The 20,559-nt window shown below is 48.6% G+C and overlaps 1 protein-coding gene across 1 annotated transcript in view; it reads right to left on the bottom strand.

The window, feature by feature from the left end:
* Positions 1–3,407: 3,407 nt before the first annotated feature.
* C2CD4C (C2 calcium dependent domain containing 4C) overlaps positions 3,408–20,559 on the bottom strand; it is a 63,624-nt gene continuing 46,472 nt past the window's right edge. Inside the window, exon 2 of the mRNA XM_069217581.1 lies at positions 3,408–10,684. Coding sequence (XP_069073682.1) covers positions 9,308–10,615 — 1,308 coding nt within the window. The 5' untranslated portion in view covers positions 10,616–10,684 and the 3' untranslated portion in view covers positions 3,408–9,307. The remainder of the gene's footprint in view (positions 10,685–20,559) is intronic.

Genomic DNA, 20,559 nt, shown 5'->3' with positions numbered 1-20,559 from the left:
AGGACAGGAAGACTCCGGTCTTCAGCATCTCTCAGTGAACCGTATGTGTCTCATACAGCATGCTCCAGACAACAGCACCCCATCTTCAGTATCTATCAACATATAATAAGATATTGATGTTTTGCTTAGATTAAAAGACAGTAAGTCTCATCTTTTATCAGAACACTCCTGGCATTACCTCCCTTCAGTGTGGAGGGCTGCTATGAATCTTGTTTCTGCTCTGAGTATCCATCAAGGGAACAGATGACCCTTGTTTTCAGCTTCAGCCGACAGGCCTGTAGTCTTCTGTGTTCGGCCTCCATCAGTGGATCAGAAGATAAGGGGTTTCAGCTTCAGTCAAACACAGAAAAGAAGGGGCATGCCGTAAGCATAATACAACAGGCGAGAAAGCTCCTCTCACATGTTTTCATAGGATGGCAAGAAGCAGCCTCTCTTCACTGGTTATGGAAGGCAAGAAAGACAGTTCATTTTCTGCTCCTGCTGACTTACTGGAGAACAAGAAGTGTTTTTTTCCCCTTAGGTGAAAAGGCAAAGTCTTATTGTTCACCAGAGGAAGAGAAGGTGCATGTCTTCACTCTACCTTCAGAGACAGAGTCATATTTCATTGGCAGGGAGGAATGAGCATCTTGTCATACCCAACAAGAAAGCGTGGGCCCTCCCATTCTAGTGGAGAAGGAGCTTTCCCTTATTGTCCGAGAGCACACTCGGATCCGGAAAGGCGCAGCTTGGTCTTCTCCAGGTAATACACGAGACGTCATCTTCCAGGGTCCTTCTTCAAGAGGACTCCTCCTGCACGTCAGTTTAAGGCCCGTGAGCCACGCCCAGTAGGAGGCTCGGAGGGTGTACCCAAAGGCATTTTGAACCCCTTCTTGTGGATATTTTGGAAGAAGTTCAGCAGTTTGAATTTTTCCTCATGCCTTTTGTCTGGATTGTGTCTCACCACTCCCTTGGTGCCTAGAAGCTGCTCTAGCACCCTGCCTTACATTACTTGGGACTTCAAGAGCAGACATTGCTTGGTTGAGCAACTTAAACATTGGTTTGGGTGTCAAGAAGTCTGAGGGCTCATTTATTATGTGATCTTTGGCAGATTACGCCATCTACTAGTACCTCTGTTCTCTGGCTCTAAATTCAGCTTCTTTAAAAAATGCTGATAAAGTGGGCTACATACATATGGGAGTTTTAGAGGGAAGATCCTAATATGAGACAAGTACTTAAGAATTCTTGAGGCAAAACATGGATCGAGTTCTCCCTCTTTTGAATATGCCTTTTTTAAAGTCTAAAGTTGGGAGCAGCACAGAGCGGGAGCCCTTGGACATTTTCTGGTGTTACTAAAGAGAAAATGGTCTTGATCGTCTAGATCTGAGGTCCTGTTTTCAAGTATCGGCTCAATGAGCCAGAAAGGGAAGAACTGAGCACGGTGCGCAAGGGTAAGGCTGAAAGACGCAGCTAGAGGTCCTGTTGGGGCCGAGGCCAGATGTTTATGGAGGGATATCATAGAAGTGTTGGGCATGCTGAAGTATTGCACCTTGATGGAACATGAAATCTTCAGTCTGACAGACGGCCGACCTGTCAGAGATGTGTCAACGTTAGCACATCACTGGGCGCAAAGACGCTTCTAGCAAATGTCAGGCATCAGAGAATCTCACCGGCCCAGGTGGGTTGACGTCTTCCTGAACCTTGTTCTCTTTCTTCGGCTGCTCATTGTCTCTTGAAGTGTTGTGATGCAAGTTGCCAGAGCCCACCACAAGGGGTCTTATAAATAACAGGCCTGCAGTTACCTCGGTGAGGGACATTAGCATTCAGACAGCTCTGGGGCGGAAGTAGTTGGATAAACAGGTGGTCGGTAGAAGACTGTGAGACCCAAAGAAAGCCTTTAAGTTTCGGCCATTGTGGGTGCTGTGTGAATGCATTGCTACAGATATGGCGGCCTCCATGGTCCAAGGCAGCAGGTCACGTGACAGGAAGTCCTTAGCTGAAGCCCATTAATGTCTGCATCTGCCTACAGCCAGCCCATGATGCAAGTGGTGAAGATTGCTTATGTCTCATTAGTTTATTTTCAGTAGTCACTGTAACTCCAGTGTAACGCATGGAAGGAATGTTTTCTCGATAATAAAATGTTTTTTTATCACTGATGAAGTTCCAGTTAGTAAAACAGAGTTATGCTGGGCCCAGTGCTTAAATGTGATGTGTGCTTAAAAACAAGGTTAGACCATGGACTTTAATGGACATATGTGGATACTCCTTGGGTAAACTTGGTTTGTTAAAGCACATAAAATAACAGAGGCTGCCACAGAGAGTGTAGCTGACCGAAGACCATACGCAGCCAAGTCTGTTAATACTCTGTGTCTAAGCTTGGACATGAACCTCTGGGCGGTGCAAAAATCCTTTACTATATCTGAAGTGAGCGCAGGCGTAGTGAGTGCAGACATAGGCCACAAAGAAAAGTAACCCTTGAACAGTGAAGCCCCATTGTAGTCACGCCCTGATACCCTGATGACAGCCAATCCCCTGCTCCTACCTTCTGAGCACTAGGTTATCTGTTTGTAGTAAAATATGGCCGCCCTCTGAGATTTATGTTTGTGAACAATCATTTTTAAGACTTTGGTTGAGCAGATAGATGTAGGACTCTCCACTGGAAAGAGAAATTCCCCTGGGTGGGAGGGGAGTCATGAGTACCATTGGAGAGACTAGCATGTGCTAATTGTGGAAAGCAGCATGACCCCAGCCAAGATCCCTGGTGAAAGCAACACCAAAAACCCTAGTTTGGCCATGGGCAAACCATGTCTAAGAGTGTTTCTTCCAAAGACTGATGTCTTCTGAGGCAAAAGCTCTTTTACTCTCTCACTAAACACTGATTCGAAAGGCTACAAATGACAAAGGCTGGGCACAGAATGGGTCTGTATCCCCGACAAACCCCAAGGTTCACCGGTGCCCCCAGATAGGAGAGAACGGAAACCAGTCCACCCAACCCACGGCGATGGTGATCTTCTGTCACCTGCTTCAAGAATCAGTCCCCCCACATAAAGTTTATTACTTCTTACAATATTGCCCTCAACTTCTAAAGTGTAGCAAAGCCAATGTGAGTGGCTCACACCGTGTACTGGAAGACCAAAGTTTTCAGTGCATGGAATCACCCCACCAGGCCCTGGACGGTGGGTGGCACAGGGGTACCCCCGGGCTGTACATCGCTACATATATGTGAAAGTGGTAAAGGTCTGCACGTTGGACACCAAGGCTGTAGAAGACCATGGATGATGGACTCAGGGGTTCAGAGAGCCTGTGGGGGGCATATTCTGGCACGTGCTGGTTAGGAGCCAGGGCAGTCTGGGAAGAGAATCCTATGCACAAAAAGAGTTCTGCATGCAGATATTGAAATACTGAAGACCCCCCCCCCCCCGCGACCCGTGCATGTGCATTCAGAGGCATGTTTACAGTGCAAAGCTGTGGAGAGGGTTCGAGTGACAGGGAAGATTGGGAGTAGATGCCAAGGTACGTGAAACTCGCGCAGATGCCACCTGCCGTGCGTGCCACGCAACTTCTGACAAAGTAAACAAAAAGCACCTACGGGAGGGCAAAAGAGCGACTCGCCCACTCCACCTGCCACATCTATTGGAGTTTAAATATGCAAACACAGGCCGGCACTGTCAGACACGTGAGATGGGAGAGGATCTGTGCAGAAGAGGGTGCCTGCTCAGTGGACGCGAGGGGCACGCCGTCCTCGGGGGCTGCATTGAGAGACAAGTGGGAGACGTGCTCTCCAGGGGTCTCACCGTGCCCATGTCAGGTGTAACCAGTTAATTCGTCCAGTCTGTGTTTCCGTTCTTTAGTGAATTAGAATGTGTACATAGCGCTATGTGGTTTTCAGAGCGCTGTGTAGTCCGCCATTTGAACTTGGCGTTCCCTCTTGTGCAGAACTACAAGTGGCAAATTACAAAGTAAAACATGATTGGATGAGCTGCTCTCACTTGACACGTCTGAGCTGCGGTGAGAGCGGTGTGTCACGCCTCTGCTGGAGGGGTGAGAGGCATATGTCACGCTTCTGTTGGAGGAGTAACTCGTGGGCCATGTGTCACGCCTCTGCTGGAGGGGCGGAGATGTATATGTCACGCCTCTGCTGGAGGGGTGAGAGACATATGTCACGCTTCTGTTGGAGGAGTAACTCGAGGACCATGTGTCACGCCTCTGCTGGAGGGGCGGAGAGGTATATGTCACGCCTCTGCTGGAGGGGTGAGAGGCATATGTCACGCTTCTGTTGGAGGAGTAACTCGAGGGCCATATGTCACGCCTCTGCTGGAGGGGCGGAGAGGTATATGTCACGCCTCTGCTGGAGGGGTGAGAGGCATATGTCATACCTCTGCTGGAGGAGGGAGTGAGAGACATGTCACCTCACTCCAAAGAAGCCTTCAATGATACCCTGTTTGTTTCGTGGAAGACAGAGCCCACTGGTACCTCGCTTTCTTCTTGGAGAGCTGATGTCTAGAATGCCTCATCTCGCGAGGAGATGGGAGGTCAGCGGCAGCATATTTCATCCCTCTGTGGGACTAGAGGGGTAGGGGACAGGCCACAGACGTCTGAGGGACAAAAGAGAAGAGAAGTATGCCCCCCCCCCACCTTCTAGCAGGTTAAGTGGGTCAGAGGTACAGTTCATTCCCTCGCGCTTGAAGGGGTGGCTACCCTGAAACCTGTTGGCATTGTGACCTTAAAGACCAAACCATCTTTCGTAAAACAGAGCAATATGCAAACACATCATTTGCTCTCCCAGCGCAGGCACTCCGTGCACATTGGGCTGGGACTGCATTGTGACTGCACAGATCTTCCTCTCTCCAGACCGGGCCAGACACAAAGGAAACCGGGTGTCACAGGCGACCCAGACCCAGGCATGTGGTGCCATTTCATAGCTCCCTCAGCAGGAGAAGCTGGCCCACCCTGTGCCTCATCAGAGGGCTCTACCCCGCCTGGCGCGAGGAGGCGAAGGTCCCTCCCCAATCTGAAGCACTGTTAAAGGGTTTCTCGGTCCTCCCGTCACAGCAAGACCACCAGATGATGAACGGGATATTTAACGAAACATTAGTATCAGTGTTGCACCCTCCTAGAGATGTCTCTGTTACACCGTCCTCCCGCGCCAACTCCCCCCCCCGTGCGTCGGATAGCTACAAAGCAGACTGCCTCATCCATCTTCATCCAGACCCCTCTCTGGCTGGAAGTGCGACGCTCGCTTGGCTGTGCCTCTCCTGCGGCTGCATCGCCTGTGCGCGCCCCTCTGCCCAAGGAGAGGCTCCGTGGTGTGCGTACAGTCAGCACAAGGGCAGATGGTGCACCTGTTGGCATATTACAGGTTTTCCACACTCGATGTGGCCAGTATCTGCCCCATGGCTATGCCGCTCCACATGATGAAAGGGGCGGACTGGGGGAAGGGTGGGCTGTCCACATTCAAGGACTACGGACCACATTCCCACAAGTGTCTTTGGGAAGAGGGTGGAGGGATGCCCGGATGCCCCCTTCGTCCAGGCACGCTACTTCAGGGGCACAACTTGGGAAGTGGTGTGATATTAGGAAAGACAGCACACTTGGCTGCTTGCAACCACCTACAGTGCCCAGGTCAGACAGCGGTGCCAAGGTGCTCCGGACGGTGGTGTTTCTTGGCGAGGTGAGATGGCTTCCTACATCAGCCTGTCCGGTTCCATGAGGTGTTCCTGAGTTCCTTCAACTCCCTTGAATGTGTAGATGACTCGTGCACTGGGGGAGCCCTGGTTCACCTGAAGTATCTTGGCGCGACAGAGGCGATCTACGTCAAGATGGAGCTTTTAAGGGTGGGTGGCATGTTTCGCTCGGTGCCCAAAAACAGATGGCAAACCTCCCAAGATGCAGGGAGGACCCTACCTGAGGGGATTGAGAATAAAAACCTTGTCATATCTGGGAGGAGAGGGAGAAATAAAAGGCAACTATGGGAGAATTGACATCTCTTCCAGTTGCAAACCCTAGCTCGGAGGCGTGGGGTCAGGGGGCGGCCATGAGCAGCTGCACAAACAGCATCTATACCCTGTGATATGAAAAAGCATATTTTACCTGCAAGCCGATGCAATGTGCATTTGGACGACTTGTGAGTGGGCGAATTTGTGTATACACAGGATATTTGTGCAGGTGTGTGATGTGACCTTTTATATATGTATTTTATGTCATGCACTACAAACAAAACCTCTCTACACGCCCTGAAGCATGGAATCTGGGATATGCAGGTTGCATGAAGCAGGCCATCACTGCCAGTCGGTGCCTTCTTTAAAGGGTCATCCAGTGGCCAAGATGTCCCAGTAGATCTCAGAAGCCCGGGAGATGTAATCAAACGAAGGAACATTCTGTTACGCCTACTGCTCGTGATTGTTAGCGATGTAGGACAGGGAAGGAGAACCTCTTCTTCTCTACCCTGGATCTCCCTTTCAATTCAGCAGGTAGTTAGGGCCATTTGAGCAGAGATTAATATTTTATGTGGACCACACACCTGTGGATGGATCTGACCCCTCTCAATAGATGGATATGAGCCCTCTCTGTGGACGACTTGACCCATCTATGTGGATGGACCGGACTCCTCTCAGTAGATGGACCTGAGCCCTCTCTGTGGATGATGTGACCCGTCTCTATTGGTGGACCTGACACCTCTCAATAGATGGACCTGACCCTTCTCAATAGATGGACTAAGCCCTCTCTGTGGATCACTTCTCCCATCTCTATGTTTGGACCTGACCACTTTCTATAAATTGACCTGACTCCTCTCTATAGATGGACCTGAGCCCTCTCTGTGGATGATGTGACCTGTCTCTATTGCTGGAGCGGACACCTCTCAATAGATGGACTTGAGTCCTCTCTGTGGATGACTTGACCCCTCTCAGTGGATGGGCCTGACTCTTCTCAATAGATGGACCTAAGCTCTCCCTGTAGATCACTTCTCCCATCTCTATGGTTGGACCTGACCCCTTTCTATAAATTGACCTGACCCCTCTCAATGGATGGATCTTACCCCTCTCTGTGAATGGATCTGACCCCTCTTTGTGGATGCACCTGGTCCCCCTCTGTAGATAAATCTGACCCCTTTCTATAGATGAACCTGACCCCTCTCTGTGGATGGGCCTTACCTCTCTCAATGGATGGATACAATCCCTGCTCTATGGATGACCTGGCCTCCTCACGGTGAAGGAACCTGAGCCCTCCTATGGATGAACTTGACCCCTCTCTATGGATGGACAAGATCACACTCTATGGATGACCTGACATTTTTCTATGGACGGACGTGCCATATCTCCTGTAGGACCAGATGTTATCATCAGAAACAATTGACCCCTCTCGAGGAAAGGACCCATTCCCTCTCAATGGACAGTAACCTCATAGCTGCCTGGGCTCACGAAAGCTAATTGTTTATGACCAAGACTAGTGGCATGCCGTGGGGTTTTCCATGCACTGGGTGTTGGAGGAGGGTAGCATTGAGCTGAATATTGAAGATGTTTTGTCTTTGCATAGAAGAAATATGATGGAATAGGCAATGTGGGTGGGAGTTAGGAATAGAAACACCAATATCAAGCCCTACTCTCATTGGCTAAGAGCACTGCCATTTAAATAACCCTCACCACCCGCTTGTCATGACCTCATCACAAGCCCACTGCCCTCTGCTTCCACACTAGCGGTTACCATGGCATGTATAACATGTTCCGCAGCGGGTCAACAAGTACTCGGCCAGGTCTGGGCGGTCTGCTGAAGGACTGCCATCCACCTTCCTTTCTGCACATACCACCTATCAGAGGACGGGGAAGGGTGTCTGGTGTGGCAGGTGGGGGTATCATACACACCTCCTCTTCCACACGGAGTATGTGTTCACTTAAGCCACGGAACGAATGGTTGGGTCGATGGTGTGATTCTAGCATAAAATACTCTTGCTTGGGCATGCCTGGTGAAATTTTGAAACAATCGAGACGCTGGCACCAGCTCCATAAACACTCAGTTTAGGCCCACCCATCGTCATATAAAAATACGTCCCCCCTACAACCGAACTATAGGCGCTGCCTGTGCTCTGGTTACTGCCCACGTCAGTGCAGGGTAGTGATGACCCCAAATACCTCTGGTACACACAAGAGGCAAAGTATAGAGGGCACTGTGGGGCTCTCACTGGTGAGGAATAGGCGCACCCCTATGGCAGAGGCAGAAGACCCTCAGTTCGAGTTGCACTGTAGCTACCATGAGGGAGAAGGGTCCAGGCGAGGGTCGGCGGAAACAAATACATGGCCAGACCAATCTACTGCTCGCCTGGTTCACTGCTCGCTGCAGCACACGGTGTCTCCAGTTCTCAACCTCGTCTGTAAATTGAGTCACCCCCTGACCATTGATAAACAAGAGGCTGATGTGGTCTCACCCTGCTCGTTCCAGGGGGCTCTGTCGAAGGTCCAAACCTTCAGGTTGAGACTTGAATAACATTCATTGAAAGGTAGGTGAGCTTTAAACACCTGTACAGGTGGGGGGGGAGGTGGTTAAAGGCGGGGAGAGGCCACACACAATCCTCAGGGATGTGCTCCCCCACATTTGTGAACCAAAGACAATTATGTTCTTCCCTGTCAGTTTTGTGCCCTTCACCGAGTGGAGAAAAATTCCCTGGGATCATGCACCAACGTGTGTGTCTACACTGATTTGTGAAGTATGAAAAATTGGTGTTTTGGTGTTTCAGGGAGGGAGATGGGGTGCAGCACTGCTAGTACGTCATGGTCGAAGCATTCAAACGCTTGTGCTTTTCAAGAAACAAATGAACCGGTTTGTTTGAGGGTTCTAGCGCTTATGAAAGGCCCATGTAACCCCTAGAGTGTGAACGCCACCACCCCCACCTGGAGGTCTGCGTACACATCCCAGGGTGGGTGCCCTCTTGCAGACGGCATTCGTGAAGCCTGTTTTGGCAAACAGAGACCTGTAGCCCTGTACCTCAGGACCCTCAGATATCCCAGGGTGCCCTCTTCTTTCAAGGTGTAGTAGAAGAGGGCACACATGCTAGGATGGAGAGCGCCTCGACAGACCTGTTGTATCATAAATCGGTGGTCTTCCAAGACCTCTTTGGTCTTTCAAAGTGCCCAGGCGTTTCCTCGGCATAGCGCAAGATTCAAGTAATAGCCCATGGACTACAACTACCAGACTGCAATGGGGAGAAGAGTGAAATCCAGGACCACATGAAAATGTCCCACCACAGCCAGTCTACTTATATTGCCTTCTTTCGAGTCATCAATTGTCCAGAGTGCTATTTAAATTCTCGGGGCATCACCAAGCCCCGTCTGCCACCAGTTCATACGAATGGCAGAAGGCTCGTCAGTGGCATCTCCTTCTCGCCAAGTAAAGTGTCCCTTTTCAGACTGCTCCCTTTGTTCACAACCTTTAACTTCAGCGCCATCTTCTTGACGTTGCCGGACACCAGCCCGTCAAAGAAGAAGTCCTCGTTGAACACCGGGTTCCGGCTGTTCTTGATGATGTTGCTCCTCTGCTTGTGCACCTTGCCCGGGTTGAGGTAGAGCACAACGCAGCAGTTGATGCTTTTGACGTCGCAGAGTTTGTCGAAGAGGTTTTCTGCTGCGATGACGCGGACACGCAGGCGGGCATTGGATGCATCATACTCGGCACCCAGCCGCATACTGCCTCCTTTGCTCAAGCTGATGGTGTGCTCCTTATGCACGCGTTCCTGAAGCAGGTCCAAGGGTAGAAGCCCCTGTTGAGCTGCGCTGCTTCCTGCTGCACTCATGGCGCCCCGCAGTCTCCGCGGCACACTTGGGCTGGTATCAGCAGAGCTGCACTCGTCCGTCGACAGAGAACTGTTCCTGGCCACCGAATGTTTCAACTTGATGATCTTGGACTGACTGTCTTGGCTGAAGATCTTTAGCAAAGAGACAGACCTGGAGAGCAAGGGTGAACTGAAGGGGGAGGATTCTGCGGAGGAGCATGATGCGTCGCTCTCCCCGCCACTGAAGTACCGGTAGGGGTTCATGAGGGACATGTTGATGTCTGATGGGTTAAGGTGGCCGCTCTCTCCATTGGGGTTCTTGCGTTGGGAGTTTGGAGAATTGGATTGGGATTGGCACTGAGAGAGACTTCCATGGTCACTGTGAAATAAGGACTCTTTTCGCCGGGTATGGGGACTCTCCATAAGTGTGGCAAATCCATAGGAGGTCTGAGCCTTCGGCACATAGGGCAGTGACATGGCCGTCTGTGACTGGGGATCAGCGTTGGTATTGAAGTCCTCCTCAGAGGCCCACTCGTCAGCACTCTCGATTTGAATGATGTGCCTGTTGGCTGACTTTAGTAGGTTTTTGCTCTCTGAAGCCGCCTTGGCCGGAAGCCGTGGGCTGCGCTGGGACTTCCGGACAGACAGGTTCTGCTCCGAGGCTGACATTCCCATGTTGGACTTGGTCTTCCCTTCAGCCCCGGCTTCTGCTCCCTCAGGCACCCCCATGGCAAGCTTGGGTGGGATGAAGAAATCGGGGATCTTGTCTGGTGTCAAGACATTGCTGTAGCCTTGTCCTTTGCCCTGCTTGTCCCCTGAATCTCCAGCTCGGGCACCACTGTGGTCCGCTGACCCACGTATTCTGTCCAGGAGCCACATGATGCCAGTCGCGTCTGGAGGGAGCTGTGGAGGGTAAACGATGTTGGTGGAATTCCTGCTGCTCACTCTCTGGAAGAGAAACAACAGGGAAACAAATTAGAGGGACCATCATTAGAGGAAAGACCAAAGTGTTCAGAGATCCCTAAAACCCAGGAGTTACTTGGACGTAGTAATTAGTAACAGCCGTATTATGTTTTTATGTAGCACGTGTTGATGCAATCTGACGTTGTGGTGGTGATATTGTCACTGTTTTCAATGGTACTCATTTTATCACCCTCAAGAGGGGAAATCATCCCAGTTGGCCAGTTGCACCTGTTCCGGTGCATTTATTAATCCATAGTCAAGGGATTAAGTCATGGCAATGATTCCACGACAGAGAAACCCCTCACAGAGAATCACCCGTAAAGAAAACAGTTTCAGAGTTCAGGTGAATCATTGCAGCATTGCTTCAGCCTTGAGGTCAGTTGATCATGTGTGTTCAGGTTTGTTATCATCATGCATTGCTTTTGGCGACGGAAAGCGTCCGGATTATGGTTGAGGTTGGCATAGGGTTAGATTTAGGTTTGAGCTATGGGGACAGTAGTAAGGCTGGCTGAGGGTTACAGAGTTTTAGGGTTGTGCATGACTGAAGGATTGAAATAAAGATTTGGGTCAGATTCATGGTTGCTGTGAGGGTTGCAAGTCAGGTGGGTAAAGCATTGGTGTCCAGGAGTGCTGTAAACTCAAGGGCACCAGGGGGAGGAACGTTGGTGCTGGGAGTTAGGATTGGGGATAGCATTAGATTTGGGGTTACTGTCAGGAATGTTTTAAGAGTTATCATGAAAGTTAACGTTACGCTTTTCGCAGGGGTTAACATTATGGTCAGGTGTAAGATAAGGGTTTCAATAATGTAGGTGAAACAATACCAGTTAGGGATAAGATACACACTTGACACAAGGTGAGAGTATGTTCTTAGGTTACATGCAGTGGAAACCAGTTCTTGGCTAAAGAGCTCCGACATCCATTGGGTCTTGCACATGTGATGTGAAAATGCGGAATAAGCAAATTAGTATGTAAGGGTTACGTAAAGTGGCGCACTGTGCCTGACTGGATGTTCTCCCCACTTCTGCATGCGAGGCCTTGACTTCCTGATCACAGTCACCCAAAAAGTATAGGTGGCTCTCCCAGGGCCAGAACCTGGCATCCTGGTCAGCACATGTACCCTCCTTCATACTGCTTTCTGGTCGTTGTAGAGAAAAGCAAAGTTGTGAAGTTACACAGGGTAGTAGGTCCAGCTTATCACTGAAAATGCCTCTTTAGTCACTGGTTAATCTAAGCACTCAATAAGTCATCATACATGCACTCTGACACACATCCTGCCATTCAACTACTTACCCATCCATAGGATAATGCAAACAAAAGTTCAACAAGCATAAGCAAGATAAATTAGAGTAAACATGCACCTGCCTGATCTGTATGCTGGAAATAATAAAATGAAACATCACAGTAGAAGGCCGTCTTACAATGATTTTGTACAAAGTCAGGTCCACTGGATTTACACGATTGTGCGGCCACTGCTTTTTCACATCATTATAGATTTCCCACATTATCTATCAGCGGCTGCATATTATGCAGATCTTATATAAAAAAAATTGTATCACGCTCAAAGTTACCAAATATCAGCGACGCGTTGTTGCGGAGTGGGAGGCCCATTGCAAAAGTTGGCTGGGCACCTTGCTCTTGCTTATTGCTGTGTTTGGGTGTTAAACTGGTAATAATGAGGTGCAACCAGTACCTAGACAATGTAAAAATGGTAAACTAATAAAGGAATACTATCACAAAATGCACCTCATTGCACCGCATAATTTGCCTTTTCTTGCCACAAAGTTTACTCAGCCCTGCTGCATAAACTGACCCTCCCCTGTCGCATAGCTCCAGTGGCGTGCACATAGTGTGTTTTAAAGTTTCAACATGTCCGCCAGATTTAGAAGGAACGTTTTGGCCATCTTAGAATGACAAACAATGGTAGACCTTGGGCAATACCTTTCTAAGGTGGCTATCTGGTTTAGAAGCAGTGGCCAGGCAGGATGCATCACATTACAGATGAAATAAGCAGTAAGCGAGGGGTACATTAGTACTGCCTGGGAGATGCTTTACACTCTAAAAAAATAACCATGAAATAAAAAAGTAGAAGGAAAAAACTAGCAGGGATCTATAAAAAGGAAAATGGAAAACTAAAGGGAGGGCCTACTAGCTGTGCCACTCCTATGATCAGCAAAAATGCCCTCCCTCATAGAACTATAGAAGCGGTGGATGAAGTGGGCTGACCCATCGCCACATGGTGTTTATTGTCATTGATGAAGCAGAGTGAAAATGACCATTGAACAGATCAACAGCAGAAGAGGGTCATGCAAGGAAGTTCTATGCATGTATATATTTATATGTATGTATCGTTTAGTGATGTGTTTTTATTACAAGAGCCTCGAAGATGGCCACACTTTAAAGCCCTCCTCATGGGGTCTAGCGAGGATTGTCAACATAGGTAATGGACACCAAAGCCCTTATTTAGTAAGGTTGTTAGTGAGGTTACATTTAACGAAACACCTGTCGACAGGTATTAGTAGGGTGTCATAATAACCCACCTGTAGGGCCTATTGGCCTTCATTTTGCTTTTCATAAAGGTCAGTCCTGCTGTCTTTGTTGTCTCTTTTTATAAAAGATCAGACCTGCGATATCTGATCTAGCATTTCCCAATCAATCAATCAGGCCTCGATCCTATAAAACTCAATTAACAATATAACCAACTCCTGCACTCTATATTGAGCAGAAGCTTTCCTACAAGGCAACCATCAGGCACACAGTCATAAAAATATGAATAAGTAGAACACTGCACGTTGGGAAAACTATATGTGCAGTTGTCTACTCCCTGTAGTTGGTTGTGTGTCGGAACAATGCAGGTCTTTAGTACGCCTGCCTTAAGAACGCGGCCGAAACCACAAATGCGTCTCTGCAACGCATTCTTTTACCACGCAAGTCATTACAACGACTTGCCTTAGGGAAAGCGCTGGACTTTGGAATAGTATAGTTTACTATTCCAACTCCAGTCAGCGCCACAGTAGTGAAAGTGTTGGACTTAAAGTCCAACATCAGTCCAACAACACGTTCCCTAAGGCAAGTCGTTGTAATGACTTGAGTGGTAAAGGATAGCGTTGTAAAGACGCATTCGTGGTTCAGGCCACGTTGTAAAGGCACAACGTGACTCGAGACGCGTTGTTAAGGCTGTTTCCCCCTGTAGCTATCTAGTGTGTATTCTGTTAGCTTTCATGTAACACAGACTTTTACACAGTGTAATACCAATCCACCCTCGAAGGCTCATGGGCTTTAACAAATGCTTTTCACACTAAATAAGTCAGACCTACTACCACTGTCATAACTTTTCATTATAAAAGGATCAGACCTGTGGCATCTGACATACATTTTCCCAATGAACCAATCAGACATTTACCCTTTCTTGCTGGCTTATCGCCATGAACTACTCAGAGCTACTGCAATGTGCAAAAGCTTGAAATCATTACACACACAGTCCTATAATTACTAATGTGTATACAATTTCTGTTGGCAAAACAGTATGCAACCCTGGCCAAAAGCACCTAACAATGATTATCACATTGCAGATCTCCAACCCCAAGTTTTTGCCTGCAAGTGTGATTAAATTCAAATTCCTTGCCCAGCATCGTAATCTGTGAGATTCCATGGAGCAAAATATTCAGCCTTCAATACAGTGTAAATAGCAACAGACCATTAAAATTGAGAATTGTTTTCACATATGCTTATTTCAATAAATACTGCCTTTGAAGTAACGTTTCATAATAGTCAGATCACACCAATAGCATCTAAAATAATTTTTCTGGTGAACCAGTTCAGGCATGTAGCCATTATCATTGGCTTCACACCATACCAACTCATACCTAATGCGTTTCTCCTATCTTTCATGCAAGGCACCCATCAGCCATTCAGTCTTAAAAGTAAAAATATGTGCAGAACTAATGTTGACAAAACAATAAACAGCACCTTCTGGGACGGGTTAACAAAGATTATCTTCTACCGGCAAAATGTGTTCATGGCGGGTTGCCACAAACAATATTCTTGCCTTCTACAGTAAACTGTGAGAGTCCATGTAACAAAACATGTGTACAGCCTTTTACATAGTGTGATAACCTTCCACTCCTAAGGGCCTTTGACTTTAACAAATGCTTTTCACAATAGATAAGCCTGACCATCTGCCTTTCTCATAATTTTTCATAATAAACAGATCAGACCTGTGGTGTTTTACAAGACTCGAAAGAAAGTGGCGCCAAGATCAGACTTTGGACAACCACACAGCCTTCAAAAACGCCATCAGCAGACACCATCAACTCATGCGAGCCGCTAAGAGAATTGCCTTCAAAGACCAAATCAGCAACAACGCACACAGCCACAAGGTGCTCTTCAATGTTGTGAAGGACCTCTCCAACCCCAGCTCCAACGCCAATGACATCCCACCATCCCAAGACCTCTGTGACTCCCTAGCCTCCTACTTCCACGCAAGAATGCAGACACCCACGACAGCTTCAGCACCCAGACCCCCCGGCAATCACCAACACCACAGTTTCACCTCCGACCAACCTCCTGCTGTCCTGGACCCCCGTCAACAACACCATCGAAATCATGAACACCATCCACTCCGGCTCTCCATCTGACCCCTACCCTCACCACATCCTCAACAATGCAAGCTCCGTCATCGCACCCCAACTACGGAAGATCATCAACAGCTCCTTTGAGTCCGCCACCTTCCCAGAGAGCTGGAAACACGCCGAGATCAACGCCCTCCTCAAAAAACCCGAGGCGGACCCAAAGGACCTCAAGAACTTCCAGCCTGTCTCCCTGCTCCCCTTCCCGGCAAAAGTCATCAAGAAGGCTGTCAGACAACTAACTCACTTCCTCGAGAAGAACTGTACCCTAGACCCTTCCCAATCCGGATTCCGCAGCAACCACAGCACCGAAACCACCCTCATCACTGCCACCGACGACATCAGAACCATACTGGACAACAGCGAAACCGAAACTCTCATCCTCCTGGCCCTCTCGGCCACGTTCGACACCGTTTGCCACCACACCCTACGCTCACGCCTCAGCAATGCAGGAATCTGTGACACCGGCAGAACCCAGAGAGTCTGCCTCCCCCCATTCCGCTCAGAGGCCACCGAAGTCATCTGCGGCGTACCCCAGGGTTCGTCCCTCAGCCCGACCTTCTTCAACGTCTACATGGCCCCGCTCGCTAACATCACCCAATCCCACACCCTCAACATCATCTCATACACCGACGACACCCAGCTGATCCTCTCCCTCGCCAAGGACTCCGCCAAGACCTACCGCCACGAAGGAATGAAGGCCATCGCCGAATGGATGAAGAGCAGCTGCCTCATACTCAATTCCGACAAGATGGAAGTCCTCATCTTAGACTCCACCCCCTCTGCATGGGATGACTCCTGGTGGCCTGCCACTCTCGGAGCCGCTCCAACTCCCACCGACCACGCATGCGACCTAGGATTCATCTTGGACTCCTCATTATCCATGACCCAGCGAGTCAACGCCATTGCCTCCTCCTGATTCAACACCCTCCACGTGCTCTGAAAGATCTACAAATGATTACCCACCGAAACCAGAAGAGCAGTCACCCAGGCCCTCGTAAGCAGCAAGCTGGACTACAGCAATGCCCTCTACGCAGGAACCACGGCCAAACTCCAGAAGAGGCTGCAACGCATCCAGAACGCCTCTGCACGCCTCATCCTGGACATCCCCCGCCACTGCCACATCACAGACCACCTGAGAAACCTGCACTGGCTCCCAGTCAACAAGAGAATCACCTTCAAACTTCTCACCCACGCTCACAAAGCGCTGCACAACACCGGACCAGAATACCTTAACAGACGGCTCTCCTTCTACACCCCAACCCGGCATCTCTGCTCTGCCGACCTCGCCCTCGCAACCGTCCCACGCGTCTGCAGATCTACAACCGGCAGTAGATCATACTCGCACCTCGCCGCCAAAACTTGGAACACTCTTCACCTGCGCCAGACCAAAGACCGCCTTACCTTCAGGAAACTTCTCAAGACCTGGCTGTTCGAGCAGAAGCAGAACCTACCCCCTACTCCCCCCACTCCTATGTGCCATGAGACCCTCACGGGTAATTAGTGCACTTTACAAATTCCTAATTGGTTGATTGATTGACATAACTTTTCCCTGTGAACCAATCAAGCATTTAGCCTTAATTGTTAGCTTGCCAGCATAACTAACTCAGGAATACCTCCTAAAGCGTGGACTTTGCCTCAGGCAATCATCAGGCACACAGTAAAAAAAAATACAAATACCTATAAAATTTGTTTCAGATAAATGAAATATAATGTTTCTAAAGTGGTCAGAAAGGATTATCGCAGTGCAAATGTTCCTTCTTAAAGACTTGGAAGAGGGTGCGGCTAACACCCAGAGCCCTACTTACTGTCGCAACCTGGGAGATTCCGTGTCACCAAACGTCTCACAGGCTTTAACAGAGTGTATTAACAATCTACTCTTAAATGTCTATTGGCTTTAACATACGGTTTTCTGGTCAGGACTAATGCCTTTGTCATAACGTTAAATGATAAATGGCCTTGATAAACATAACCAGCTCCGTCCTGCTGCACTGAGCATGTGCAGTCCCACAAAGCAAATCGCGCAATCCAAGTCCTCCTTTCAGTGAAAGCAAACAACTCTTGTGCAACCAAGTGCTGTACACAAGGTAATCAGCGTGTGGGAGCCTGGGAGGAGCCAAAGACTCTCTCTCAGTAGTGCTTCTGAATGCTCGTTTTCTGTAGATAAGTCCCTGCAACAGCGTCACTGACAAGCCAGACCTAAAAAAGGGACCCTAGACTGGCTCTATAACACAGCATGGAACGTCCCTTGACAGCCCCCCCCCCCGCCCCCTCGCCCGTGCCCTGCCTCGAACTGGCACAGGCGTGCCCTCCTGAAACTCAGTGTCCCAGGAGTAAAGGCAGGCTATGCACTTAAAGGCACTGATACCCCTACAGAATGCACTGAAAACTACACAACTCGAAGACAGGCTGCTACAAGCAAGCACGTCCAGGACGGGGCGGGGATGTTACCTCAGTCCAGATCTCCTCAACGTATACCTGAATGACGTGGCAGGCACTCATGGAGACTCACAACTCTGATGTCCCGGTGAAGGTACGCATACAACCTGCCTGCTCTGCGGTAAACACACCAAACAACACCTACAACAGGACCCGGCCCAGAGAGCCCCCCACCCCACCCCACCTCTTCTGTCCTGGCACATTCAGATTTAGGAAACGCAGCTGACGCAAACACACCTGCAGGGCTCACTCACCAGCAAATTATCAATGGTGTGCCATATACATTGCACCCTAATGAGAACCTTTAGCTGTAAGACACATTGGCAGCTGTGAAATGTGTCTCAGCAGACAGCTGACAGGCACTCTCCTGCCCAGGGGTATGCCTGTCACACAGTGACGAGACAGGAAGGAATGCAGGGCCTTATTGAAGAAGTCGAAGACTTCTTGTATTGGCGTCATGTATGTTTCAAACTAATCAAGCTGCTGTCAGAAATGCGTTACAAACACATAGGTCACGGTTCATTAGATCTGTGACCATGTTCTGTTTTCATTAGTGCTCTGAAGCAGCCTCTTGGCAGCTTGAGCGCTACGTGAAAGCAACAAATACAGCAGCACCACACACATAAACCAGCCTGTTTGACTGCACCTATCAACGCAGGAAAATAAGCTGAACAAAAACCAAAATGGTTATGTTCTGAAAAGGACAAACGTAAAAACCAGCAAAAACACCCAGGCTGCCAGGAGAGCCCAGTGAGCTAGGGCCTTGCTTCTAGCATCTGTTGTGATCTGCAGGTTACGAGTTTCATTCCAATCTTGACCAACTTCGACTGTTATCCTTCAAAGGCCAAAAACTTGAGTCCCTTTAAATTGGATAACATCTGTTACTTGTAGACCATAATTCAACGATAGCGGTACAATCCACTACGTGAAAAATGTATACCCATTAAAAAGAAAAAGAACAAGCATTTGCAATGCAGTGGGTCTCGCATTTGCTGGAGTTAGAGCTATTAATGTTGTAAATTCCTAACTGGACTTTTCGTGCCGCACAAATTGAAAATGAAAAGTAAGACAGTTGACAAAAGCGAGCTGATTCGAAGCGCCACGGCCGCCATGAGCGTGAAGGAGAGACACAAAAGGAAAAAAGTTTGCTCGTAGTCAAACGTATCAGCAGTTGTGCAATTATCCATGTAACAGGGGCAGTCTGCAAGGCGATAACAAAACCGCCCCAAGGAGGGACAAACGTAAAGCATTTACCAATGATGATAAAGGATTTTTGAAAGACAAGCCCAAGAACGATGGAAAGTGATGGGCGTGTGGTGGGCGTACTTAAAAGCCCACAATACTAACAACAGGTCAAAGTGCTTGGGCACGCGACCTAAAAACAGTGGGCATCAAACACACCTACTGCCGGGAAAGCAGCAGTAACCACTCCCACCCCCCCCACCCCCCCTACCCCACCCCCCAAACTCCTCACTGCTGGACACGGAACACGCCCCAGACTTCAGGAGGCACTGCCAGGAAAGCAGCAATAACCCCCTTCCTGTTGCTGGACACAGAGCAAACCCCCAGTCTTCAGGTCAAACTGCAAGGAAATCTAATAACACAAAAGGGGGTTTTAAAGAAGAAAACGGGGCGCTCACTACTACGTCACAAATGGAGTGTCCAATGGACGGTGCTACCCAAGGTTGTTCCCCAAAACAACCTTGAATTGGAAAGCCATAAGGCTGTCCCTAACTAAATTTCTCAATGGAAGCACTCAAATCCCTAAAGTAATATTAATAAACACCAACAATCAAAAGTTAAATGGTCCGCTTGAACTGTTCATCATCTTCTTTAATCTTTCCTTTTTAGCAGCTACAGCCAAGCCAACGCGTGTTTCGTCTGAGTATACATCTCCCCATAGACTTCATCAGGGCTTCTCTCAACTGTTAATAATGTACAGTATCCAATCAGTATAGTATTAGAAATAATAATAACTCAAAATATACTTCATTTACTTGTTTCTTATGCATACACCCAGTGATATATAGTTGTTTCTTATGTGGTGGAAATCTGTATAAAGTGTATTATTTCATTTACTATTGGTGATTATTTTATTATATTTTATTTATAAATAGACACCACGTGCACCCACGAGTGACGCGCCCAGTATCAGAAAACAAACTGCAAGGAAAGCAGCAATAACCTTCTCCTGCTGGACACAGAGCGAGCCCCAGCCTTCAGGACACTCGCCAGGAAAGAAGTAATATCCTCCTCCTGCTGGACAAGGAACAGACCCCAGGTCTCAGACACGCTGCCAGGAACAAAGACGGTCTACCCACAGGGGACACAAACAGACAGAGAGTGAAATGCTCCAAAGTGCTGGATAGGAAGTCCAGTGTATAAGGATATTTAATCATAGTGAAAAAACTCTAACAAAGGCACCTGATGACCGAGCGCAGGGCCAGGAGTCTTAAAGCCCATGGTGCAGGAGACACAGGGTGACCAGTTATCAGCAGTGTAACTAGAGCCTTATAGCGGACTACAGGCTTCCTCTGGTAGTGCCCCGGGTGTGAGAAAACACAGACTCCAGACCCCCTACAATGAGTTCACCTTTAGGCTTGAAGATGTCGACCAAAAACACCACAGAGCTGTCAGAAGATTCAGTACGTCCTTGTCAGCTCCCAAAGCCCTCACAGAAACAAATCTATATACAGCTTGGAAAACTCAAGTATCTTTCCAGCTTTTGCAACATTTGCAAACAACGAAGAAATGGTAGTGAGAAATTACCAGGGTCGAAGTAGCCAATAGGGCAAT

Source organism: Pleurodeles waltl, chromosome 12 (genome assembly GCF_031143425.1).
Source record: "Pleurodeles waltl isolate 20211129_DDA chromosome 12, aPleWal1.hap1.20221129, whole genome shotgun sequence".
Classification (NCBI taxonomy): domain Eukaryota; kingdom Metazoa; phylum Chordata; class Amphibia; order Caudata; family Salamandridae; genus Pleurodeles; species Pleurodeles waltl.
The sequence above is the reverse complement of the archived record's forward strand: the minus strand, read 5'-3'. Positions and strand labels throughout refer to the sequence as shown.